The following is a 27716-nucleotide window of genomic DNA, read 5'->3' as shown; positions in this document are numbered from 1 at the left end:
GGGTGACTCGGTGCAGCACAGTGCGACGGGTGACTCGGTACAGGTCAGTGTGACGGGTGAGTGGTGGGTGACTTGGTACAGCACAGTGCGATGGATGACTCAGTACAGGACAGTGTGATGGGTGACTTGGTACAGTTCAGTGTGGCAGGGGACTCAGCACAGCACTGTGACAGGTGACTTGGTATAGGACAGTGTGACAGGGGACTCAGCACGGGACAGTGTGACAGGTGTTGTGATCAGGGAAGTGTCAGTGATTGTCGAAGCCCATGGGGTAGGTCTTTACCTGAATCCCGAGGTAGTGATATGTAACCCAGGCCTGAAGTATGTTTAGGGAGAAGTCCTCCATGCAGCTGATGGCTAGTCCCTGGTGAGAGAAAGTGCTGTGGGTTTGGGAAACGCATACTGTCTGGCCAGAACTTGAAGTGAGGGATGGCAGCTGGAGGGCTGAGTGGGTTAGGTCCTTCAAGGCCTAGATAGTCTACTGGGGACACGTCCCTTCACCCTGAGGAGAGGGAGCTGTGAAACATGTATCCAGCGGGAGTCAGATTCCATCACAGCATCCCAGACCAACCAGAATCTGCTGTCAACCATGTAGCCGGGAGCTGGCCTCTGTAATACAGGGTGCAGCTCTGCTCTGCTCAGCTCAGTCTCGACCTTAACAGGTCTGTGGCTGTCCGTGGCTCGGTTCAGGCATGGGGAGTGTGGTCTCATCCCTGAGAGATGAGCCCTGCATTTGGAAAGAGAGGGGAGCCCATGTCTTGTAGGCATATAGAGATGGGGTGGGGGTGCAGGGCAAGGCTGGAAAGGAGCAGGTGCCACTGACAGGGAGCAGACTCTCCCCTGCTGGCTCTGGATCCTTTCTTCAAGTCACTTGGCCATGAAGTGCCCACCTCCACCTCTGATCCTTTTCAACCTGATGGTCTCCTTAAACCAGCTGTCCCCTGGCCTTTTTGCCTGGGCTTTCTCCAGCCTCTCTGGTCAAAGGCATGAAGGATATCTTAAATACTTTTGCAGAAAGATGCTGGCTTCCACTGTACAGTGGCAAGGGCCACCTGGGTAAAGAAAGGTAGAGACGTGTGGCTTCTGCATCATTCATTCAGTCAAACCCAGCATTTGCTGAGTGGCACTGTGATGTAGGGGCCCAGATGCAGACACACCCTGGTCCTGTGCTCCAGAGTGGACTCCCAGGATGCATGGGCAGCCTCCATCTTGCCTGCTGGACACCCTGTGCAGAAGGCAGGACAGGGCACCTCAGGGAGAGCCTTGTGTCTGTAAGGACGGCAGTCTGAGGGGGAAGAAGCTCAGGGCCACAGTCCTTGAATTACACAGTCCTCTGAGGATTCCCATGAATTGTTCATTCCTCTTGAAGATGGAAGGCTGCTTCCTCCTAAAATTCACCGTCCATCCTCCCCACTGAAAGCCCCCGTAGCCCCACTAAGGACAGGCTTGGGGTTTGCTTTGGGCTTTTGGCTTGCTTTATCCATTAGTTTTCATCCCCAGGAGATGGGCAGGGCAATAAATATTATGTTGCAGAGTCAGAGAGGGCCAGGATAAGTTCAGCTGACGCCGTTGAAGGTGGTTAATTTGCTTTGCTCCATTGGGCGTGGTGTGGCTGCAGCCTTGCTGCAACTTGGAGACAAGCTCCCTCGGCTCCTGCTTCCTGGGAGGCAACTGCAATGCCCTGCATTGACAGGGCTCCTGGCATGGGGACAATCTGGATTTTAATTGCTAGAGGACTGTTTTCTGTGAGAGCTCCCAATGGTCGTCGGAGTCCTGATGGACACTGCAAAATGAATTCCAGTTCTCAGAAAAACAGGCATGCTTGAGTCCACGGTGCTGCTTTGTTGGAGGAGCGGAGCCCAAACAAGATAAGCTTTTTAGTTCCAACCCAGTCCATAGAATCATGAAATATCACAGCAGGGAGGGCCTGAGGGAGCAGGTTGTCCAGGGGCTTCAATTGCAAATGTTTTCAGGACCAGGCAAAGAATTTAAATGTGTGGAGGGCTGGGCCTGAGACCCCACAGAGTGTGGGGCATGTGAGGAACCAGAAGTCACATGCCCAGGTGAGAAGCATTCACGTTAGAGACAGACACTGTGGTAGCCAAATCAATGGCTTCTGAGTCCCTCCTGCAGAGGGTCAGTTTGCACCCACTGGTGCAGTGAAATTCTCGCGTTTAATATGCAGGGAAACTGAGGCTCATTGCAATGGCTGGCACTTACTGAACATTTCCCATGGTCCAGCATTATTCTGAGTGCTTTGCCTAAATTCATTCAATCCATTGATGTGTAGAAGAGGAAACTGATTCACAGAGAGGTTAAGTAGCTTGCCCACAGCCACAGAGCTAGCAAGCAGTAGGGGGACATTCAAAATCACTGACTCTGGTGCCCAAGTGCCTAACCACTGCCCTGTACTGCCACCCCAGTGTGGATGCCCCTCAGAGCAGGGATTGTTGTATTCCTTGGACAGTGGCCACAGCCCTGGCCCTGGACTCCCAGCAGGATAACACGAGTATCCTCCCTTATTCCCTCCTGCTTCTCAGGAGGGTCCAGATCATGGTGTAAAGACTGGCTTTGCAGGCAGACAGACTGGGCTGCTCGCTCAGCTTCTCTACTGACCAGTTGTCAGATTTTGGGTCAGATAGTGTGGGTCTCTAATTCTGGGGGAGGTTAGTGCATCATTCCATGTCATCACAGTGATTACTTCCTCCCAGGACTGTCATGAGGATTCAGTGAAGGAGAGTATAGCACATGGCCTGGATATCTCTGGATGCTTCTAATGCTAATGTCCTTTTTGTCCCTGGGCTGCAGAGGTGGGGGCTGTATCCCTTCCCAACAACTCTTCCCTGGTGCTTTATCTAGGGCTGCACAGCTGGGTGCTTCTCTCCCATCAGACAGTCTGCCGTGGGCTGCTGGCAGAGTTGTCTAAGTGTCTCACCCAAACCCTAAGAAGTTAATGGGATGAATAATTATCTTAGAAAACAAAAGCCAGGACCATGCTCAGTGCTGCTTTGTCCTGGTGCTACAGCTGTAGGTCTTGTTCCTCTGGTCGGAGCACAGGTGGCTCCTGGCAATGCCCACCCGGGAACTGCAGTCAGCAGTCCCTGTCACCAGCTAAGGTGGGTGCTAGCTGAGGCTCTATAGCTCATGAGACTCCTGAGGTGCTGTGTCTGGCACTTGGCATTGCTGATGGCTCTATGACAGCTTTCTGTCCAAGACAAAACCGGCTGCAGCTGAATAGCCCAGGGCATGTATGTAACCCTTACTGGGAGCTGGCTTGGAAGATGTCTCAGGCATCTCAGAGATGTAGGCCTGGAAGAGTGTGGCCATCAGGCTGACCAGCAAGTTCAGCTTGGCCCTGGCATTGACCCACTTCTATAGACTTCGTAACTCCCTCATGTGTAAGGTGGGAAGGAAAACATCACACAGAATGGCTCTGCAGATTAAGCCAGTCAACCCATGTAAAACACTGGGCACAAAATAAGGCTCCCACTCCCATGCCCTGAACCCATACCAGACTCATAAATAGTAGAACATGTCTTTTCTTCTCCAACTGCCTTTCCATCAGTCTGTATTGTGTTGGTGTGATTTCTCTGCAGACTGATTCAGTATTGCTCACGTCTTGTAGCTTCCCATTTCATTACACCTAGTCTTGTATTGCTAGGTAACGGATTCCTATGCTAGTGTTTTGTCTCCAGCTGTCCCATAGGGAAGGCACTGAGCCTGTTTTCTCACGTCATCAGAGCTGACTGCATAGACCCATAATAGAGCTTGGTTTGGCGGAGGTCTGTGCTGTGAGTCCTGCACCAGCAGCTTTGGTTTGTTTCTCTGTTGTACAAATCTGTCTCTTATGGAAATGCCATCCCAGCACCGAGAAACCCATAGGTACTCTTTTATGTTAACCTTTGTCATATGAAAAACACCTCTAATCTGAGCATCTCTGCCCTCCAGGCATGCCCCCTCCCTCTTCCCCTCCTCCACTCCGTGTGCTCTTCCTACTGCCCTGGGGCCCTTGGGCGACTCCAGTGCTGCTCTGCCCTCACCCTGCAGGCTCACGTGTGCATGCAGCCCTGAACGCGTGCTGCTCTGCCCTCACCCTGCACACCTGTGTGTGCACACAGCCCTGAACACGTGTGCACACGCATGCACGGACATACCTCTGTACACACACAGGGGTAAGGGCATAGGCTCACTCCTCTGCTGCTCAGCTCCATGTCCTAAAACGCATGCAGGCTGCTGTCTGTGGGGGCCTCCCCACTGCCCACGGTATAGGGTGTGCCCACTGGCTTATCTGCACAGATTCAGACCCCTGCAGTTGTCTAGGGAGCATCAGTGGCTCATCATTTCACCATCGTTTCTGCTCTTCTACAAAAGTTTCATTTTAGCTCTCCTTTAAGGGAATTTTTTCCTCTCCATCCTATCCTTGGTGCTTCTTAATTATTTACCATTTCTGCTACAACCTAGTAAACTGTAGTTCCCAGAAGGCTTCACTGTCTCACAAAAATCCAGTTTGAAAACACCATTTCCTTTGTCAGAACGTCTTTTACTCTTCTCTTCTGTATGTCGATTTCCTTCTTCTCCCTAAGTCTCAACAGAAGGCCTTGCCTCTCCTGCTAACCGTCTCTCCTTTCCCCACCTGGATCCCTCATCTACCAAGCTGAGATAGGTTCACCGTTGTGTTCCTGCAACTCCCTGCGCTTAATTCTAGCAAAGTAATTTGCGTGCTATTTTTGATTGCCCATTTACTTGTTAATCACCCCTACTTAGCTGTGGGTTACTTGACGTCGCTAGAGGACGCCACTGATGTTTATGGGTTTTTGTTTCAAGCAGTCCTGTGAGTGAAGATGGCTTTTATAGGCTTCCATAAGTTAGTTAATCTCCCTGAGCCTTGATTTCTTCATCTGTAAAATGGGAGGATAATAATAGCTTTTTGCAGGAGTTGTTGCCAATGTTAAATGAAGCAGTGCAAAGAAAGTATTAGCAGAGTGTCTAGGAAGATAGCATTATAATATCTTTCTTCTAACACATCACACAACTGCTGGGAAGTCTGACATATTAGAGGGGCTTGTTCAGACATCTGGAAAGAAGAAGAGTAAGGGAAGGGTGAGAATGAAGAAGAAAGCCTGCAGGGAGAGAAGAGACTGGGATGTTTCTCTGGAGTAGAGGGAGGTGCAGCCTGTGCCAGGAGACAGGGGAAGCACCTTCACATCCTCCCGAAGGGCTGTTGCTGTGGTTTGCATTTCAGTCACATTTATGACAGCCTCATAATGGATTAAGAGCCCTGGCACTGATAGATTAAAGGTTAATGGTACATCTTGCTTTTGTATTGATTTGTGGCTGCAAATATTTGCTGGTGGTGTGAGCTGGGAGCCAGTGTGTTCTAGGCATGATGGCATTGCCGGAGGGCAGGGCTGCCTCTGTGGGCTCCCACCAAGAAGGGAGACGACAGAGAGCCAGTGGGAAGCAGATGGCAGCTGCTTAGGTCTGTGGGCCCTGGGGCATGCTCGTGGTCAATGCTGATTATTTCCACTGGGACTAGAAGAAGGCAGGATCTTGGAACTTCAAGACCCTGAGGAAAGAGCCTGAGGGGACGAGACAACCCTGGGTTCCTCGGTGATGTTGCTCCTGGGCTGACTCTGGCTCATATAGCTTTGTGTTCTGCTCCCTGGCCCAGAACTACAGCTGTTTGATTCAAGCACCTGAAGCCATTATTCTGCCTGCCTCTCTGCAGACAACCAACAGTTATCCTAAAAGGATACTGGTCAACCCAAGACAAAGACGTTCCCAACGGAACATGCAACCTAGATATTTGAAAGATAGGAGAAGAGCTAATTTACTCATCTAGTATTCCTGTTGATAAATAGATGGATAGATAGATACCTGACATTGAGTCAACCGAACTCTGATGGCGACCTTATTATGCACTACAGAATGAAAAGTCACCCAGTCCTCTGCCATCCTCACAACTGCCAGCATGTTCAAGTGCACCTTGCGGCTATTGTGCTAATCTGTCTCACCAAGGGTCTCGCTCATCTTCATTGGCCCTCTTCCTCACCAAACATGATGCCCTCCTCTGGCAATTGATCCCGTCCTGATGACATGTCCAAAGCAAGAGAACTGAACAACGTTTTGTTGTGATCCATAGGGTTTTCATTGGCTACTTTTCAGAAGTAGATTGCCAGGCCTGTCTTCCTTGTCTTAGTCTGGAAGCTCTACTGAAACCTGTCCTCTATGGGTGACCCTGTTGATATTTGAAATATTGGTGCCATAGCTTCCAGCATCATAGCAACATGCAAACCTACCTCCACAGAATGACAAACTAACAGATAGGTAGTAGATTCCTGTATATAACCGTAATTTATTACGCCGTCTACTATGTGCCAGGCACAATTGTCAGTAGGGTGACAAACTAGTCCCAGTTTGCCTGGAAATCCCCAGGTTTTAGCACTAAAAGTCCCTAAAAGACCTAGGAAATCTGTCAGTCCCAGACAAACCAGGATGGTTGGTCACCCTGTTTGTAGGCACTGGTGACTTAGCAATAAACAAAGCTACTGAGTCCCATTCAAGGGGGAGAGCTGACATTAAACAGCCATATATGTCAGGCTGTGATATGTTTCTCTATTTTTATCATATAATTTAAGGAGGATGATGTTTTATATAGGGTTGTCAGCAAAGGCCTCACGGAGAAGGTGACATTTGATCAGAGAACCAAAAAACTCAAAAGAGTGAGCCAATTAGAGATCTAAAGGAAGAATATACCAGGCCGAGGGAAAAACAACTACAAAAGTCTCAAGGCAGAAGTCAAGGAGACCAGTGTGGTGAGAACAGATGCCATGGGTCCAGCTCACATAGGAACTTTCAGACTATGTAAGGATTTTGTATATTCTCTGAGAAATGAGAAGCCATCAGAAGGTTTTGACAAACAAAGTAATGTGATCTGACTTAGATTTTACCATTTCTGGTAACGCTCTGCTTGTTACTCAAGGAATATGCTACAGGGATTAAAGGTGAAAGCAGGGAGATCACTGGGGAGACTATTTCAATATCCAGGTACAATATAGAGTAGTCCATGGGGAAGGTAATGGAAAGTGATCAGATTCTGGATCTGTCTTGATGATATAGGAGATTAGATATGCCTAAATTGTATGTAAGGTATGCAAGAAAGAGAGGAGGCAACGGTGACCCCCAAGGCTTTTGGCCTCAGCATTTCAAAGAATAAAGCAGCCTTTGACTGAGATAGGCAACTAGAGGAAAAGCAGGTTGGTGGTGGGGTGCAGTTGGCAACTCAAGAGTTTCAGTTTGAACATGTCCACTATGGGGACCTGTTAGACATCCAAATGAATGTTAAGTGGGCAGTTACCAGAGTGGATGGGTCAGTTGGGTTGGGTGGTCATCAGTGGGTAGATGATATCTACAGCTGATGGACTTGATGAGATCATGGTGGAACAGGTATGACCAGAGAAGAGAAGACATCTGTTGACCAAACCCTGTGACACCCCAAGAATTCGCAGTCCAGGAAGAGAAAGAGGAACCAGGAAAGGAAACTGATAAGAGCAGCCTGTGAGCTGGGAAAATAAGATAGTGTGGTATCTAGGAAACCAATTGAGGGAAGGGCCTCAGGAAGGACAGAGTGATTAGGTGTGGGGGGTGGGGTAAAGTGAAGACTGATAATTGGCCACTGTATTTGTGAGATCATCAATGACCTTGATAAGAATAGCTTCCGTCCAGTGGTGGGATGAGAACCTGATAAAGGTAGGTTCATGAAAAATGGAAAGAGAAAGTGGAGACGGCAATCATAGATGACCTTCTTGAAGAAGAATTGGGATGGTAGTTAGAGATGTGGTTTCAAAGAGAATCTTTTTTTTTAAAGATAGAAGATGTGTGTGTTTATGCTGATGGAAACGATCCACAGAGAGAAGCAGTTTCGCTGTACAGGAGATAGACATGACAATTGAAAGAGCAGTGTACTTGAGAAGACAAGAATATTTGGGATCCAGGAGGCAAACAGAGAGCTGGACATGAATAGGAGCAAGGACAGAGGCACTATTTTAAAAGAAGGCAGATGGGTATTTAGTGGTTTTAGAGAAAGGAGTTTTTTGGATATGCAAAGTTCTCTACTGATTGCTTCTACTTTATTAGGCAATAAGAAGCAGGATCGTTTTACAAGTAACCAAAGAGTGGGAGAGAGAATTGACTGGGGAATTTAGAAGACAACCAGGCAGCATCAAGGGTCCACTGGAAAGTTAGTGGTCATGATTCTAAAGTTAGAGCAGTCACCATGATGGTCTCCAACCTGGGCTTTTCCCTGGCTGTATTTAGCCATTCAGTTAAAAGCACAGAGTAGGTAGAAAGCTATTTTAAATCAGAAAATGTTAACTTAGCACCTATTATCTGCCAGACCATACGGGGTGATGGTGACCCAGAAATAAGTAGAGTCCATGCCTCAAGGGAGCTCACTGTCAAGGTGGGGGAGGCAGGCACCTAAGCAGACACATGAAGTACAGCAGGTAATTGTCAGGATAGGGCTAAGCCCAGAACACGTAGATGGGGCCTGGATCTGGGCTGGGAAGCCTTCCTGCTGAAGGTGACAGCTGAGCGGATTGCTCAAGTGTGTGTTGGTTTACAACGGAAAACATCCACGAAGCCCACTTTTCAGACAAAGATTAGACAGGCCTATAAAACAAAAAATAACACACGTGAGGAATGTGCTTCTTAGTTCGATCGAGCATATGAAACCAAATGGACAGCTCCTGTCCAAAGCAGAATGAGAAGGCAGGAAGGGACAAGAACTGGATGAATGGACACAGGGAACCTGGGATGGAGAGGGGGAGTGTGCTGTCACATTGTGGGGATTGCAAGCAATGTCACAAAACAATATGTGTGTAAATTTTTGAATGAGAAATTAACTTGAGCTGTAAACTTTCTCCAGAAGCACGATAAAAAAAAAAAAAAAAAAGAGGAAGAAGAAAAGAAAGAAAGCAGGGGATGGTCGGCCAGGCAGACAGTCAGCCCAAGAGAAGGCTTGGGGGCTGAGAGAGTAGAACCGTGTGTCAGGCTGTCGTGTGAGAGGAGGGTTGCCTGGGCAGAAACTGGTGTGGGCAGCAGCTGGAGCCCAGAGGACTTTACAGGCCACCCTCTATTTGAGTATGGCATTTGAGGTCCCCAGTTGACTTAGTGAAGATGCGAACATTGGAGATCTACCCCATGGTGGGTCTCCTGCACGGCACCTGAAGCACAGGTATCTGACCTGATGCAGGTGACTTTCACAACTCCATCCATTAATGCCTGTTTCTGAGCGCTGTTTGGGTCCAGGTCTAGGCTGTTTGGCAAATCAGAAATAAACAGAGCTTACACCCTGCTTTCAGAAACTCATTTCTGGCCTCCCCAGTCAGCTTTGGGCCAGGGTACCAGGCTGTGTTGAATCCAGGCAGAAGCTGTAGCGGTGAGGAAAACCCCCACCCACCTTGATGTGGGAGCCTTGCTTCTCTGGGATGAAGATGCAAATACCCCAGCCCCTTCGAAGCCTGCTCCTTATGGCCAGCCAGGTAAGCATTTGGTGGGGCCTGGGAGAGAGGCCTCCTACCTCCAGGTGGATCTTGGCTGCACAAGGTGGCTTGCCCAGGCAGAGGTGGCAGAAATGCAGGAGAGAGGAGAGCTGAGAGCTAAGTTCCAAGACCCAGAGCTGACCGTTGGACAGCAGAAAGATTTTAAAAATCATTCAGACTGCTTTTTAGTTTACTGTCATGGATTGAATTCTGTCCCCCCAAAAATGCGTGTATCAGTTTGGCTAGGCCATGATTCCTGGTACTGTGTGATTTTCCTGTATGTTGTAAACCTGCCTCTATGATGTTAATGAGGGAGGATGGGTGGCAGTTGTGTTAGTAAGGCAGGACCTGATCTACAAGACTGGATTGTGTCCTGAGGCAATCTCTTGAGATATAAAAGACAGAAGTGAGCAGAGAGACAGGGGGGCCTCGTACCATCAAGAAAGCAGTGCCGGGAGCAGAGCACGTCCTTTGGACTGGGGTCCCTGCGTGGAGAAGCTCCTAGTCCGGGGGAACACTGATGAGAAGGCCAACAGAGAGACAAAGCCTTCCCCTGGAGCTGACACCCTGAATTTGGACTCTTAGCCTACTTTACTGTAAGGAAATAAACTTCTCTTTGTTAAAACCATCTACTTGTGGTATTTCTGTTATAGCAGTACTAGATGACTAAGACATTTACCATGTCATAAAAATGTACGTTTTCTAGAAAAAGTGCGTGTCTCACTACTTATTCCTCCAGTTTCTACCCCCATATGTGTTTCCATTTATTAACGATCATCTTTTTTATAAGAATGGAAACGTCCAGTACACATTCCCTCAAGTTTGTTTGTTTGTAGCAGTTTAAGTTGGGCGTCTTTCAGTTTCAGTAGTAATCAGAGAATGAGGATCCAGAGAGAAGAGGGTGTGGAGGGCAGGTTAGGGAAGAAGGGAGCACACAGCAACTGGGTGTCAGCCCATGTCAGGCCTCTGTGGCTCGCAGGGCACCTGTCTGAAGAAGGGCTGTGTGACATCCTGCAAGGATGCATTTTCCTGGGACGGGCCATGCACCCTCATCCTGGTGGGTCACTCAGTGCCCCCGTATGATGTCAACCTGACAGTCTCCAGAGCTGGGATCAGCCTCTGCAGTCTGTGATGACCACTCAGAATCACACCCAGATCTGGTCCTGGTGTAGGAAGGGCTTGTGTAACACACTAGCATCCCTGCCCTGGGCCACCTGGATTCAGGTGGGTCAATGTCGAGGGGCCCATTCTGAGGTCAGGGAGGGTGGTCAGCTGACTCGGAGCCTCTACACCTGCCTTCTCCAGGTATCAACTCTGCCCTTCCACGTGCTTCTCTCTCCTCTTGCCTCCTCTCAGTTCAGCACAAGGAAAGGTACTGGAGAAGCATGTGGCCCAGATGTCAACTCCAGCAGCTATATGCCATTATATAATCACTTCCTCCGTCATTTTCTGTAACCCTGGTTCTGCTTTATTTTTCTTTGTGTCACTTACCCTCAGTTGATACATTACATCAGCGGTTGGCATACTACACCGCTACAGGTCAAATCTGGCCTGCAGCCTGTTTTTCTATAGTCTACAAGCCGAGACTATTTTTTGTTTCGTTTTTTAACATTTTTAAAGTGTTAAAAAAAAAAAAGCAAAAAAATATAGAATATGTAACAGTAGTAAGTGGCTCTCAGAGCTTAACATACGTACTGAGTGTATTGTCTGGTCCTTTCCAGAAAGTTCTCTGTCCCTTGCATGACATAACTGTGCTGCTGTGGGGGTGGTTCATGGGTTTGTTCTCTCTCTGCTCGTCTCCACTAGGTAAAGTACACAAGAGCAGGGACTTTGTGCTGTTCATGCCGTGTTCCTAGAACTAGGACAGTGCCTGATGCAAGCACGTCCTCAGGAAACAGGGTTTTTTGAATGAGTGAAAGGATACATGAAAACATCTAGGAAACACTTCAGATCCCAAGGCTGAGAACGCCGTGGAGTGGCCCAGCCGTTCCCTGAGGTCCTGATGATCTTGAAGGCCCCAGGTCTGGTGGAAGAGAAGGGACAATATGGAGAAGAGAAGCCCAGGTAGGAGACCTCACACGGGAGGAGGCCTGGGAGAGGAAACAGGGGCAAGGGAATGGGCGGGAAGGAGGGCCTTCAGTCACAGGCCGTGGAATCCTCACCCGGCAATCCCAGCTGACTCCTGCAGCCTGGAGAGTCAGACACCAGAGCCAGAAAAACAAGGCCGCCGGGATGATAGCAAAGGCACAGTGGGCTGTAGCTTTAAGGCCGTGCTCCGCTGCCTTCCAGGCCACACTGCTGCTTACTCTTCTCCTTAACGGAGAGTGATAGGGCTTCAGGATTTAGATTTCTCAGATCCACGGTTACGGCATCCCAGCAGTTGTTGAAGTCTGTTGGACACACACTGTATATTGATTATGGTCTTGTTGTAAGTGTATTTATCTCCACTACCAATGCAAATATTTCTGTAACATGCAAAGATGTATTTACAAACTCTGTATTATTGATTTTTCACATGCTGTAAACTCATTTATCTCTGTTAATAAACATGTGTCTAGGAAATAGTGAGGTGATTTATGGAGAGAGGAGTGGTGTGGACGGGAGGTGGTGCCAAGCTGGGTGGACTGTCCTTGGCCGCAGCTGAAGGAGACGTTGTGGGACTTTCAGGAGGTGCATGCCGAATTGGAGGAGGCTGCTCTCAGAGGCAAGGGACCCTTGTAAAGTCCTTTTGTGAGACAGTATGATAGGCCCCTAGGAGTCAGCTATGCTTTCAGCTAGAGGAGACCCGAAAATCAGCCATCTAGGGCAGAAGATGCAGAGACACAGCTCTGTTGGTCCCAAATGCAGTTCCAGTGGGACATAGTTGAGAAAAAGATATGGGTTAAAAAATAAGCTTGTTTAGGACAGTGAGCCTATTCTGCATGGTACTGTAATGGTGGACACGTGAAATTCTGCGTTTGTCAAAACCCAGAGGACTGTACAACACAAAGAGGCAACCCTGATGTAAACTATGGACATTAGTTAATAACAATCAGGTATCAATATTGGTTCCTCAATTGTAACAAATGTACCACATGGATGCAAGCTGTTAATAATAGCAAAAGCAGTGTGCAGGGAGAGGGGGGCATATGGAACTCTCTGTACTCTCTGAATGTTTCTGTAAACCTAAAACTGCTCTAAAGTGAAACATTAAAAAAAAAGAAGTAAGTGTGGAGGGGAGGCTTTGCATGAGAGCATCCCGACACTAAACATTATCAGAAGGTGGAGTAAGGCGATAAGAAGCAGACCACAGGGCTGGTATGGGGGGGAAGCCTTGCAGTGCACACACTTGCAAGGCGATACTTCATGAGAGAATCCAGACCCAGATGGGCAGCTTGGGGCTGTGCTGTGGAAGGCATCCTCCTAGAGTCCCTCTCCTTGCCACGGTCTCCCTAATTTCCCAGGGAGCCAGTCCCCAGCATGGTCCACAGGCAACGGTCCAGCTTGCCTGCCAGGGAAGGTTTGGCATCTCCACGCCCATCCAGGGTTCACATCCCCCTGTGTCATCACCCGAGTCTCCAGGTGCCTAACTCCAGGTATGGATTGCTCACAAGGCAGTGTATTGCATGCTTATAGGGTAAGGTCTTCACGGGCAGCCAGGTGGAAACAACAAGATTGGCCACAGGCTCCATACTGGGAGACACGTGAGCAAAGGGGAAGATGGACTCCAATCCTGTGAGCCCGGAAGCCTAGGTGTGCTACTTGTCCATACCTCCTTCCTTCCAAATGTGACCTCTCTAGTGACATCACCCTCAACTCCTTCCCATGAGCCTGTGCGTCAATCATTTCAACTACTTATTGACAGTATGACAAAAGAGCTGATATTTATGAGGCATTGACTGTGTGCCAGCTATGGTGCTAAATGCTTCATACCCTGTGAGATAGGTATGCATGTCTCCTTCTATAGTTAAGAAAAGTGAGACCTCAGACGTTACATGACTTGCCTCAGTCAGTGGTTATCTAACTTGAGTGAGCCTCAGAATCACCTGGAGGGCTGGGAAACAGATTGCTGAACCCACCCCAGAACTTCTGACTCAGTAGGTCTGGGGTGTGGCCCAAGGGTTTGCATTTCTCATAGGGTCCTGGGTGCTGCTGCTACTGCAGCTTTGAGGACCACACTTTGAGAACTGCTGGTCTAAGTCAAACGGCTAAGGACTTCAGAGGCAAGATTTACAGCCTGGTCTGTCTGATTCGAAACCTTTGCTCTTCTTATTTAGCCCATATACTGAATTGACTCCTGGTGTGTGCCCACGCGTGCTATAATTAGTGCCTTCACAGATAATATCATCTCTTCCTGGAACACCATCCTTTTGGTTCTCCATCTGGCTACCTCCACTGGTCCTCCAAGACTTCTCTTCTAGAAAGTGTTTCTTTAGCCCTGGCACATGGGTTGGCTGCAGCTCCTCTGTGCTTCCAGAGCCCTCCGTGCAGACCTCTATTTCCATACCTGTCACGCTGTATTGTCATTGTTGGTTTACTTTTCGACCATTCACCCACTCGACACTGAACCCCTTGAGTGTGCCCCAGTGGTAATCCAGTTGTAGAATTCTCACCTTTCATGTGGGAGACAGTTTGATTCCTATGTACCTTATGCATAGCCACCAGCCATCTGTCAGTGGTGATTCTGTGTGTTGTGATGCTGGTTGTGATGCTGAGCAGGTTTTATCAGAGCTTCCAGACTAAGACAGAGAAGGAGGAAAAGCCTGGAAATGTCCTTCTGAAAATCAGCCAATGAAAACTCTGTGGATCACAATGGTCCAATCCACAAGTGAGCATGGGGATGGTGCAGGACTGGGTAGCATTTTGTTCTGTTGAGCATGGGGTCACCATGAGTATGGGGTCAACTCGACAGCAGCTAACAACAACTGCGTGTCACTGTGCCTTTCCTAGTATGCACTCAGTAAAATATGGTGAAGTAAATTGTTGAATGACTTCAACCAGTTGCATCATGCACATTAGGTTTATAGAGAGCCCATCCATAATGGGCAGATCTTGTTCCTCTCTCTGTGCTGGGGGAAACTGGATGCTTCCTAGCAGTTGTTGCCAAAGAGACTGATTTGAGAAAAGTGCCAAATTATGGGTACTGTGGGTACAGCCTCCTTCTGGCTCAGCTCCCCTTGCTAGCTCATACGTGTGTCCTGTCTGGCTTAAACATCTGTCTTCTGCTGATTGCCGGTGGTGACTTGACAGCATGGCTGGCTGGCGGTCCCTGTCCTCCTTTACTTCTCCATGTGTGTCACTTCTAGACCTGTGTACTCTGGCAAGAGAATGACTGTCCAGGCAGGTGACTGCTTGGTAGAGTCAGATCACCTGCTCAGACCTCCAAGCAGCTTGCCTTCATCTACCCTGAAGGTAACGGCAGCACCTACTGTGTGCTGTCATGCTGTTCAGCTTAGAAACCTTTGCAGAAGGAGTGGGTATGCGTCTGAGACGGGAAAAAGCCCTGGGCCAACAAAGAAGATGGGTGGCAGCCAGGAGGCTGCGTGTGAGGCTGGCACAGGAAGATGGCGGTGATGCTGTGAGATGGGCACAGTGACTTAGAGTGGAACAGAAATGGGTGGAAGCCATAAACATTCAGGCTGTCTGCTTGTCTCAGGGAGATATTCCCTGAGCCTCTGGACATGGGCACAACCATGAATAAGTACCGAGAAGAGAGAGGAAATCTCCGTTTCAAATGCAGGGATGAAGCAGTAGTTCCGATCTCCCTGGTCGGTCGGTAGGTATGCATTCACTCCTACTCGTGGAAACTGCAGTAATTTAGAGCAGTTCAGTATTTAGACTCAGCTGTGTAATTCATCCCGATGTTTCCCATTCATCAATGCCTTGTGTTTGTATTATCAAGAGAAAAAATAAAAACATGGGGAAAAAAAGATTTCCCCTCCTTTCATTACAGGCAAATGACTACAGAGTTACAACCTTTGGGGCCCTTCAAGCAAAGGAACATCTTGCTGCAATTAGATATAAATAATGAACAATAATTAGAAAGATTTCTTCATCGAATGTGTTATTGTATGTTTCCTTTCATCTGTAATGCACTGAAATGAGCACTGAGCTCTGTTTCTGGGCCAGCAGAAGGGAATGGATGAAACCTGTGGAGTGAGTCTCGAGCAGGAGGCCCTCTGTGGTCTGACTATCCCCCTCCCCAAAGAGCTCTTGGGCTGCTGCTGAGCCTTCCCCAGAGCTCCCCTCCCTGGCCCCTGCCACCTGCCTCTCCTGCACGGGTAGCAGAGCTCACAAACCCAAGGCTCTCAGGAGTGCTTTGTTTGATCTTCATCATGGTGGCCCATACAGCATCTTTTAAATAATTGTCAACAGTCAAAAATCAGGAGGTTTCATATAAAAATTCAGATTCCTTTATTTTCTTGAAAAACAAATTTGGCATGGGTGCTGGAAAGGCAAGCACTGGCTGGGCTCCAGAACCGCTCTGCAAGCTTGGAAGGGGACATTGTTGCTGAGTGTGTCTGCTCCACACCAACCCTGAGTGTCAGGGACCAAGTGTCATCATCATACATCTTGCCAACATGTTTCTGTTTCCTGCCCAGCCCCTGTTGGAGGCTTCAGGGGATGGCCTCTCATTGTTGCCCTGACTATTTTAAATTGGGATTGTCTGCTTATATGTCTGCTTCTCCTGCTAGACTATAAGCTCCTTGAAGGCAGGAACCACGCCTCATTCATCCCCTTATCCCGAGCTCAGCACAGGACCTGGTCTTATCGAGTTGATCTGTGCTGAGGAAGCATCACCGTGATAGGCTTGCTTGGGGCTGCTGGGGTCGCGCCACGGGGCTGAGAATGAAGGTGGATGGTGGGCCAGGCAGGGCTGGACTGCAGGAGGGCCAGCTGGAGTGTGACTGTGTGGCATGCAGCGACACCTCACTGTCTTTCTGCCTTTCAGGACATTCCAGGACCTGTCCAAGCAGGTGGAGCTCTCCTATGGCACCGTCCGGGACTCTGCTGTGTATGAATATTTCCGAGCCAAGGGCACCAACCCCCTGGAGCAGGACAGCACATTTGCTGAGCTCTGGCGGACCATCAGCAAGAATGGCGGGGCTGACAACTGCGTGTCCAGTCCTTCAGAAGGCATCAGGAAGGTAGGCAGGGGTGCCGCCTGGGCTGGTGCAGGGCAGGGACGGGGGCGGCGCACACATCCTCCCTGGGAGAGGAGTCCCACCTCCGCTGTAGACAAATGTATCTGCAGCTGGGCTGCGTGGAGTCCTCTCACAGGCAGGAGGGCAACAGGGAGACCCAGGGGTTCCTTAGGTGGCTACCCCGCTCTCAGCAGCAGACGGATGGGGCTGCTTGTTAGGTGCCTTCCATGTTCCCCAAGTGGGCATGGTCAGCGAAGACCAGGCAGAGTGAGCCAGGCCATGGGCTCTCCAGGGTGGCTGCGGAGAGGGGTGTGCACACTCCATGGGGGACTCTCAGCAGATGCAGAGTGATGGGTGGGAGGTGAGGAGGGAGGGGAGGAGGTTCAGAGAGGGTGTGCACCTGAGGGCCAGGCTAGGGAAGGCTCCATGCAGGGGGCAGGAGGCGCCGGGCAAGGGTCGGCCAGTGGGGTGGGCACATCAGTGGGGCTGTGCTGTGGAGAAGAGGGATGCTTGGGGATGGTGGTCAAGACACAGGCCCTGGGATGGAGGCTGCACTGTGGGCAGACAGGGTGAAGAGGCCAGGGTCGAGAAGAGGGCAGAGAAGGGGCACCAGGTTACTCAGCAGTATGTTAGACACTGTTCATTTATCCCATTTTACAGACGGGGATTAGAGGCTTGGGACCAACGGGTTTGGTTTTTTTTGGTTTAGTTGACTCCTTGAGTTCCAGGATGAGGAGTTTGACATTTACCTGCCATATGCTAGGGAGTCGTTGAAGGTCAATGGGGAAGAAAATGGGGTGAAGACAGCTGCCACAGGATGCTCCTGTTGTCTTTCTGTCCAGTGACCCCCATGTGTGGTGGCTTCTGTCTGTGAAGCCGTCTGTGAAAAATACAGGAAAATCGTGCCACCCCATGGCCAGTGCTGCGCTGCGCTGCTCTGAGCAGACTGGCTGCCCATCCCACCTCAGATCCCATCCCTACCCATCGATTTCACTTCTGGAGCCTTCACACAGACACACACACACTCACACATACTTACAATGCTCATATATATGCTTACACACACTCATGCACTCATAGACACACTCACATGTGCTCACGTGGCATTCACCTACACACACGAACACACTCACCCACATACCTCACACATACTCACACACATATACACCATCTTACACTCACACACACACATATTCACACATGCTCACATAAACACACACTCACATAACATTCACCTACACACTAACACACTTACCCATGCTCACATATACACTCCCACACTCACACAGACACCTTCTCACACACACTTGCACACAACACACACCCACATGCTCACACACACTACCCCCCTCACACTCACCCACATGTTCCCCATCCCCAACCATGTGGTGATGGCCTGCCTGGCTGCAGAGGGCAGTGGGATGCAAGGGAGGAGCCCAGGAAAAGCCTCAGGGCCACCAAGGCTCATGCCCCTGTTGTTCATGTTGAGAAGGGCCCTCAGCAGTCTGACCAGCCGCTCCCAGGAAAGCCAGGGGCCCAGGGAGAGAGGCAGGGTCTGATCCTGCTCCAGGAAAGCCAGGGGTCCAGGGAGAGAGGCAGGGCCTGATACTGCTTCAGTGGAGGCCATGGTGCCGGCTGCAGTGTCCTGAAGGGAGTGCCTACTGGGGGCACTTTTTCTGCTGTGTTTAGTTTGGGGTGACTTTTCCTTGTCATGTGGCCTCGTGTTACAGCAGAAAGGGTCTGCACTCTGGGGCCTGACCCACTTGGGTGTGAATCCCAGTTCTGCAGCTCACTAACTGTGTAAACTGTCACTCTCCTTCCCTGGAACCTCTCAGAGTTGAAAGAGGCCTGAGCAGCTTCCTGTTTGGGGATCTCCTTAGTCACTCTAAGTATTTTAAAATACCTATCATGGTAGATTTTTAATGTTTACATTTAACAAAGTACTTTAGCAAGAGCAATAGAATGGAATTTAACTGTGTTATTCACATACTTACAAGATTAAAACCTCTTAATTCTCAGTATGTGACAAATAATGGAGCACTGGCCTCAAGCTGCAGGGACTGCTTTCATTCCTGACGCTGAATCTTTGTGGCTCTTGGTGACCTCATTTGGAGATAATGAATACAAAGTTGATTTAAGGCCTTTTATAAACATTAAGGCCTGGGCCAAATGGCTGTCTCGTTCCACCTCCTGCTTTCTTTGTCTCTTGCAGAAAGCCAGCCCTCCCCTCCATACAGGATTGTGATGAAGGTTCATTGCAGCAGTGCTACAAAAAGCACTGCTTAGAAAAGGTAGCTATGTTTGACTTCATTAAACTTCTATTCATTATAAGACACTGCGAAGGAAATATAAAAGGCAAGTCACAACCTGGGAGGAAATATTTACTATATATGTAACCAGTGTGGGATCCTATCACGCATATATCAGTAACTTCCACAAATCGATAAGCTCAAACAACTTAATAGAAAAATGGGTGAAAGACTTGCACAGGGATTCCACAGAAGAGGCGACATATATGGCCAATAATCCTATGCAGAGATTTTCAAAATCACTAGTGGTCCAGGAAATGCAAATCAAGATGATAAAGATACATCATTTTCATCAATGAGACTGGCAAAGAGTGAGAGGCAGTAGAGAGGACATGAATTCACAGGTGGCTTACTGATGGTGGGAGTGAAATCAGTGCAGCCACTTTGGAAGAAAGTCTGTCGTTCCCTTATAAAATTGAACATTCACGGACCCTATGACCCAGCAATTCCACTTCTGTGTGTGTACCAAAGTAAACTTCCACATGCATTGCAGAAGAAAAGAAAGGCTATGCAGCATTGCTTAGAGAGCCAAAACCTAGAAACAATCCAAATGACGGCTAACAGGGAGAAAATGTTGTCTACCATGAAGTGGATGAACTGTAGTGCATGCAATAGGAATCGTACCCGAATAATATTGAGTTAAAAAGCATTTAAAGGCAATTTCATATGGTTTAACTGGCAGAAAATAACATGCAACATTACAACCTTTTAAAAATTATAAAAACACAGACACATGCACACACCCAAAGTTATGATTCAGGGTGGTGGTTGCTACAGATGGAAGAGGCAGAGGGACAGGAAGGAGAGGAGAGCATTGTGGGATGTAAGTCAGGGTCAGTGTTAGCTTCACAGGAGATTTTCATTTTTCATTATAATAAATAATTGTTGTTGTTAGTTGCTGTCGAGTCAGCTCTGACTGATGGAGACCTTAAATACAACAGAACAAAACATTGCTTGGTCCTGTGCCATCTTCACTGTTGTTGGTACGCTTGAGTACAATGTTACATCCACTGAGTATTTTGAGTGCTTTCCAGTAACCTAGACCTCATCTTCTAGCAGTATATTATACAATATTCTTTTGTGATCCATAGGGTTTTTACTGGCTAATTTTTTGAAGTAGATTGCCAGGCATTTCTTCCTAGTCTGTCTTAGTCTGGAAGCTCCCCTGAAATGTGTCCACCATGGGTGACCTTGCTGGTATTTGAAATACTGGTGGCATAGCTTCCACTATCATAGCAACACATAAGCCATGACAGTATCACAAACCAACAGACAGATGGTCAAATAATAAATAGTAGATGAGTTAATTAAAAAAGAGGCCCATGCCTGGACAAATAGGGAGTGTGTTCTGAACCAATGGTTGTGATTAATCACATTCTGGGCACCTATTCATTGAAATGAATATATCCAGACAAGGCCAGGCAGGCTTTGGCTCCCTGCAAAGCCAGCCTCTTCCTCCCTTCCAAGCTCCCACGTGCTTGCCCTCTTGCTCCTGGTGCACCTCAGGAAGGCAAACACACACCATGAAAGCCCTCTGGAGATGATAAATCTGGAAATCACCTGTTAGGGAAATGGCTATTCATCATTCCACTTGCCCTCGTCCGTTGGTGGCACATTAAGAATCGTTCACCCTCTGGAGATTTGTAGGGTCTTACTCGTGAATAATGTAAAGAAAAAAGTACGGAGGATGTAAATAAAGGATTCTTCATACATGCCTGTCACTTCACAGTGCAGAATTTAATCTTTTCTCAGTACCTAGGATGTGTTGCTTTTATGACACCTTCATGTTATAAACCCCATGCCTGTTTTGGGGTCACAAATCTCCCTCTTGCATTTGGCTTTCTGAGAAAAAAACTCACCACCAGTACTAGCCAAATGTTAAGGGTTTTATAACTATTGCCATAAAAGTGAGTTTATAGTATTGTCAGAAAATGAAATGTGCAGTGTTTTTTACTGGAAGCAGAACTTAAATGCTTGCTCAAATCCTCCTTCTTTGTGTTTGAGTGGCTCTTGTTGTTGTTAGTTGCTATTGAGTCGGCTCTGACTCTTAGCGACCTCGTGCACAGCAGAACAAAACCTTGCCCAATCCTGCGCCATCCTCACAATCGTTGATATGTGTGAGCCCATTGTTGCAGCCACTGTGTCAGTCTGTCTCAGTGAGGGTCTCTCTCTTTTTTTGCTGACCCTCTGCTTTACCAAGATGATATCTGTCTCCAGCGACTAGTTGATCCTGATGACATGTTCAAATTAAATAAGATCAAGTCTCACCATCCCACCTTCTAAGGAGCGTTCTGGCTGTACTTCCTCCAAGACTGATTTGTTTGTTCTTCTGGCAGTCCACGGTATATTCAATATTCTTTGTCAACACCACAAGTCAGCTGGCTACTGGACCTAAATACGTCTGAAATTCTTCCTCTTGTCTGCCCTGTGCAGCTGCCCATCACTCCCCTGGGCCTGTGGCAGACCAGGTTGGAGATGGCCCTGCCCTGAGTGAGGACCATGTCCTGACTCCAGCAGCAATAAGGAAAAATTCAGCAAGCTTAGACATACTGGACTAACCCAGTAGCCCAGGAAGAACAGCTCTCCAAATGCCAAACAGAACCCACATCCATGTAATGCAGGCAGTGCTGAGGAGGACATGTCCATTAAGAGACTTCTCCCAGAAACTTCTTTGGCCACGTAAGGGCAATCACACCTATAATTTCCAGTTGCTCTTTGGTGACTCGGCTCCATTTCCAGAGAGTTCTTAGTACTGCAGCAGTGTCTAATTGCTTCTGATGTCAAAGAGCCTGGTATGGAGAGTAACCTTGCAGAGCTATTATTATTTTTTCCTTGGGAGTACTGAAGCTTTTAATGACTTGAAACCAGTTTAGGTTGGAAATTGCTTAGCAAGACATGATCACTTCTCCACAGTATCAGGACCCGGGACTACGCCATGGCTGTCCTTCTGCCCCGACCCACTCTGTAATGCCGTGACCACTCAGACAAGGATGAGGGCGCTCCTCACTGAGGCCTGGTGAGGACAGTAAGAAGGAATCTGGACGGGAAGGGAGCTTTTGTTTAATTCAGATCTGACAATATACATGTTTACAACAAAACTGCCTGGCACCTGGCAAATCCCAATAAATACGGGATTGTCCCTGAATGAGTCACCTGCTTTGCTGTCTGACTGTGTAGAGACGGATAAACGGGGACATGGTTCATGCCATCAGCAGGTTACCTTCCATGGATCTGATGATGGAAGGGGCCAGGGAAACAGCTCAAGGGTCCCCTTCAGGCCTGTCTTGTTATAGACTTCTCTTGGGGAGGGGGTCCTCGTGGTCTTCAGAGATGTGTCACAGAAAGAGTAAAGAGAAGATTCCTTTATTCCTCTCATCCACATGCACCTATCCAACCTGACGAGAGTCTAGACAAGGGGTCAGTAAACTACAGCCAACAGCCTAATATAGCCTACTGCCTGTTTTTGTAAATCAAGATTTATTGAAACACAGCCATGCTCACCCATTTACATATTGTCTATGGCTTTTCCTGCTACTTCAGCAGAGTTGAGTAGTTGTGACACAGAATGTATGGCTTACAAAAAAAAAACCAACAACAACAAAAAACTAGTTGCAATTGAGTTGACTCTGACTCATGGCTGTCCCATGTGTGTTAGAGTAGAACTATGCTCCATAGGGTTTTCAATGGCTGGTTTTTCAGAAGTAACTCATGGAGCCTTTCTTCTGAGGTGCCTCTGGGTGGACTCGAACCTCCATACTTTGTTTAGCAGCAGAACGTGTTAACCCTTTGCACCACTCAAGGACCCCATGGCTGGCAAAGCCTGAAATATTTGTGCTCTGGCCCTTTACAGACAAGCTTGCTGACCCCTAGTCTAGAGCAGTGAGAAGCTCTGGGAACCCTCTGCCTACCTAGCTCTACATCATCTGATAACACATAGGCACACACAGAAGTACATCTTCTAGCTCTACACCATCTAATAGCACATGGGATTTGCCAACATGCTATCCTTTCTTGTCCTTCCCGGGTTGGAATCCGGGTGGCTCTGAGACTTTCTCTCCCTGCACTGGAACCCACTGTCCTCCTGGCCCAGCCTGAGTCTCCCCCTGAAGTCTACTGAGCTCTCTCTATGTACCAGACACTGTGCCAGATGGTTTACGTGCATCATATTTTTTAATCCTAAACAGAACCAGAGAGATTAAGTAACTTGCCTAAGGTCACACAAACACAAGTAAGCAGTGGCACATTCATCAGAACCTATCTCCAAAAGTCGCTCTTGAATATTTCTATACTTTGTTGTGATTTCTACCTCCTTGCATGCTGTGTTCTTGTGCTTTTATGTCCCTTCCTCCTTGTCACCAAAGGAGCGAGGTATATGCCCTGCTCCCGTTTTTATAAGCCTTAGCCTTCCTTTCCTGTTTCATAGCAAAGAATATTTAACTCTGTGATTTTATCCTTTTATGTTTCAAACTTTTAAAAATATCCATTGGAGAAACTTTGAAATGCAGAATTGAGCTGGAAAGTGTTTCCAATTTACATGAGAATAGTTCTGTCAGTTGAGGTCTGATTTTAATGTTTCTGGACTTGCTGGCAATGGGATGGGTGGGATTTTTATTATTATTACTTTTTAGCTTGATCAACTCCATCAAGTAACATCCAGCATAACCCAGTTTCTGACCTGGACTGCCTATTGAGTAAACCTTTCTATAAATCAGACCTAATATTTAATAACATTGTCAAACAGAATACAGTGTTAATACTTTAAATGTCAGTCTTCACAGCTGATCGAGCTCTTTGAATAAATAGACAAGTTGCTTATTTCAGACCCTGTGGCTAGAGATGGTATTTTCCAGAGGGAAGTAGCTTTTGAGGCCAGTAGTCATAACAGAAGCTGGTTTTTTCCACTTGGTAAATATTGGTGAGATCATCAAGTGTGAGTGCAAATGCAGGGAAGAGAGCAGTCCCACAAATCTTACTGATTTCCACCGCTGATCTAATGCTTCCCCTGACACCACATCTGGGCATCACTTCTCAGCACCTGTCTTTATTCTCTTCCCCCTCTTCTCTGTTCTGGAATGAGGGCTGCTCTGCCTGCACACACTTCCTGAGGGCCACGTACCACATCCTGGGCAGAGATGGTGGTACTGGGACTGCTTTGCTACCTCATCGCATTCTCCACTTGGAAGGAGTGAGGTGAGGAAGGTGGCGTTGTATGTGGCAGCCTCCTGGTTTCATGGCACAATGGGGGTTCCTGTGGGGTGGCACTTCTTCGTACTTTTCGTATGCTAGATTCAAAGATCAGGAAGGTTTGCCCAAGTTGATGGAAGGGATCCTTGATGTTGGGTTGACCTCCCAGAAAAGGAGCTGGTAGGAACTAGATGCTCCTATGTGATGGAAAACAACAACACTCTTCTGGATAGCAGCAGCCTAGGTGTGCTCCAAGATACACATTTTGTCCTTTCTCTGCCTCTAAGTCAACCTGGATTAGGGAATTCAGTAAGCTTCCTTGCTTTTCTCCTTCTTTTTAATTGTGCTTTAAGTGAAAGTTTACAGTTCAAGTTAGTTTCTCATATAAAAATTTATACATACATTATTACGTGACCCTAGTTGCTCTCCCTATAATGAGACAGCACACTCCTCCTTTCCACCCTGGATTTCCTGTCTCCATTCAACCAGCTCCTGCCCCTTTTTGCCTTCTCATCTGGCCTCCGGACAGGAGCTGCCCATTTAGTCTCATGTATCTACTTGAGCTAAGCGGCACTCTCTTCACGAGTATCATTTTATGTCTTATAGTCCAGTCTATATCTGAAGAGTTGGCTTCAGGAATGCTTTCAGTTCAGGGCTAATGGAGAGTCCAGGGGCCATGTCTTCTGGGGTCCCTCCAGTCTCAGTCAGGCCAATAAGTCTGGTCTTTTTACTAGAATTTGAGTTCTGACCCCACTTTTCTCCTGCTCAGTCAGGGATTCTCTGTTGTATTCCCTGTCAGAGCAGTCATTGGTGGTAGCTGGGCACCATCTAGTTCTTTTGGTCTCAGGCTGATGGAGTCTCTGGTTTATGTGGCTCTTTCTGTCTCTTCAGCTAATATTTTCCTTGTGTCTTTGGTGTTCTTCATTCTCATTTGCTCCAGGTGGGTTGGGACCAACTGATGCATCTTAGGTAGCTGCTTGATAGCTTTTAAGACCCCAGATGCCAATCACCAAAATGGATGCAGAACATTTTTTTAATAAACTTTGTTATGCCAGCTGACCTAGATATCCCCTGAAACCGTGGTCCCCAGACCCCCACCCCTGCTACTGTGTCCCTCATAGTGGTTGGTTGTACTCAGGAAACTTCTTAGCTTTTCGTTTAGTCCAATTGTGCTGACTTCTCCGGTAGCGTGTGTTGTCCTTTCCTTCACCTAAGATAATTCTTATCTACTATCTAGTTAGTGAATACCCCTCTCCCTCCCTTCCCACCCTCGTAACCATCAAAGAATGTTTTCTTCTGGGTTTAAACCTTTTCTTGAGTTCTTATAATAGTAATCTCATACAATATTTGTCCTTTTGCGACTGGCTAATTTCACTCAGTGTAATGCCTTCCAGATTCATCCATGTTATGTTTCATGGATTCAGCATTGTTCTTTATCATTGCGTAGTATTCCATTGTGTGTATATACCATAATTTGTTAATCCATTCGGCCATTTCTGGGCACCTAGGTTTTTTCCATCTTTTTTGCTATTGTGAACAGTGCTGCGATGAACATGGGTGTGCATATATCTATTCGTGTGACTGCTCTTCTTTCTCTAAGATATATTCCAAGGAGTGGAATTGCTGGACCATATGGTACTTCTATTTCTAGCTTTTTAAGGAAAGGCCAAATTGATTTCCAAAGTGGTTGTACCATTATACATTCCCACCAGCAGTGCATAAGTGTTCCAGTCTCTCCATAACCTCTCCAACATTTACTATTTTGTGTTTTTTGGATTAATGCTAGCCTTGTTGGGGTGAGATGGTATCTCATTGTAGTTTTGATTTGCATTTCTCTGATGGCTAATGAGGGGGAGCATTTCCTCATGTATCTGTTAGCCGCCTGAATGTCTTCTTTGGTGATGTGCCTGTTCATATCATTTGCCCATTGTTTTAATTGAGTTATTTGTCTTTTTGTTGTTGAGGTTTTGCAGTAATCATGTAGATTTTAGAGATTAGATGCTGATTGGATTTGCATAGCCAGAAATTTTTCGAGTCTGTAGGTTGTCTTTTTACTGTTTTGGTGAAGTCTTTTGATGAGCATAAGTGTTTGATTTTTAGGAGCTCCCAGTTATCTAGTTTCTCTTCTGGTGTTTGTGCATTGTTAGTAATGTTTTGTATTCTGTTTATGCCATGTATTAGGGCTCCTATATCATGCTTGGGAAAGTACAGGGTCAGCAAAATAGAGGAAGACCCTCAACGAGATGGACTGACACAGTCGCTACAACAATGGGCTCAAGCATAACAATGATTATGAGCATGGTGCAAGACTGGGCAGTGTTTCGTTCTGTGGTGCATAGGGTCACTATGATTCAGAATTGATTCAATGACACCTAACCACAACAACAGGGCTCCTGGCATTGTCCCTATTTTTTCTTCCATGATCTGTATCGTTTTAGATTTTATATTTTGGTCTTTGATCCATTTTGAGTTAGTTTTTGTGCATGGTGTGAGGTATGGGTCTTGTTTCAGTTTTTTGCAGATGGATATCCAGTTATGCCAGAACCATTTGTTAAAGAGACTGTCTTTTCTCCAATTAATGGACTTTGGGCCTTTGTCAAATATTGGCTGCTCATAGGTAGATGAATTTATGTCTGGATTCTCCATTCTGTTCCATTGGTCTATGTATCTGTTGTTGTACCAGTACCAGGCTATTTTGACTACCGTGGCAATATGGTAGGTTCTAAAATCAGGTAGTGTGAGGCCTCCCACTTCGTTCTTCTTCTTTAGTAATGCTTTACTTATCCAGTGCATCTTCCCTTTCCATAAGAAGTTGGTGATTTATTTCTCTGTCTCATTAAAAAATGCCATTGGGATTGCATTGTATCTGTAGATTGCTTTGGGTAGAATAGACATTTTCACAATGTTGAGTCTTCCTATCGGTGAGCAAGGTATGTTTTTCCACTTACGCATGTCTCTTTTGGTTTCTTGCAGTAGTGTCTTGTAGTTTTCTTTGTACGGGTCTTTCACTCCTTTGATTAGATTTATTCCTAAGTATTTTATCTTCTTGGAGGCTATTGTAAATGGTATTGATTTGGTGATTTCCTCTTCGAAATTCTCTTTGTTAGTGTAGAGGAATCCAACTGATATTTTTATGTTTATCTTGTATCCTGAAACTGCTGAAATCTTCTGTTAGTTCCAGTAGTTTTCTTATGGATTCTTTGGGGTTTTCTGTGAATAAGATCATATCATCTGCAAATAGAGATACTTTTACTTCTTCCTTACCAATTTGGATGCCCTTTGTTTCTTTTTCTAGCCTAATTGCTCTGGCTAGGCCCTCCAGCACAATGTTGAATAACAGTGGTGATAAAGGGCATCCTAGTCTGGTTCCTGTTCTCAAGGAGAACGATTTCAGAATCTTTCCATTTAGGATGATGTTAGCTATTGGCTTTGTATAAATGTCCTTAATTATGTTGCAGAATTTACCTTCTACTCCTATTTTGTTCAGAGGAGTTTTTATCATGAATAGGTGTTGGACTTTATCAAATGCCTTCTCTGCATCAATTGATAAGATCATG

General features: G+C 47.0%; 1 protein-coding gene across 1 annotated transcript in view; it reads left to right on the top strand.

Moving 5' to 3' along the window:
- The window catches only part of GRID1 (glutamate ionotropic receptor delta type subunit 1), a 1005377-nt gene that overhangs the window by 926377 nt on the left and 51284 nt on the right, over positions 1-27716 (top strand). The window contains exon 12 of the mRNA XM_004386072.1: positions 16474-16669. Within this exon, the coding sequence (XP_004386129.1) occupies positions 16474-16669 (196 nt within the window). The remainder of the gene's footprint in view (positions 1-16473; positions 16670-27716) is intronic.

This window comes from Trichechus manatus, unplaced genomic scaffold (assembly GCF_000243295.1).
Source record: "Trichechus manatus latirostris isolate Lorelei unplaced genomic scaffold, TriManLat1.0 scaffold00155, whole genome shotgun sequence".
Lineage (NCBI taxonomy): Eukaryota > Metazoa > Chordata > Mammalia > Sirenia > Trichechidae > Trichechus > Trichechus manatus.
This window is presented reverse-complemented; position numbering and strand designations above follow the sequence as displayed.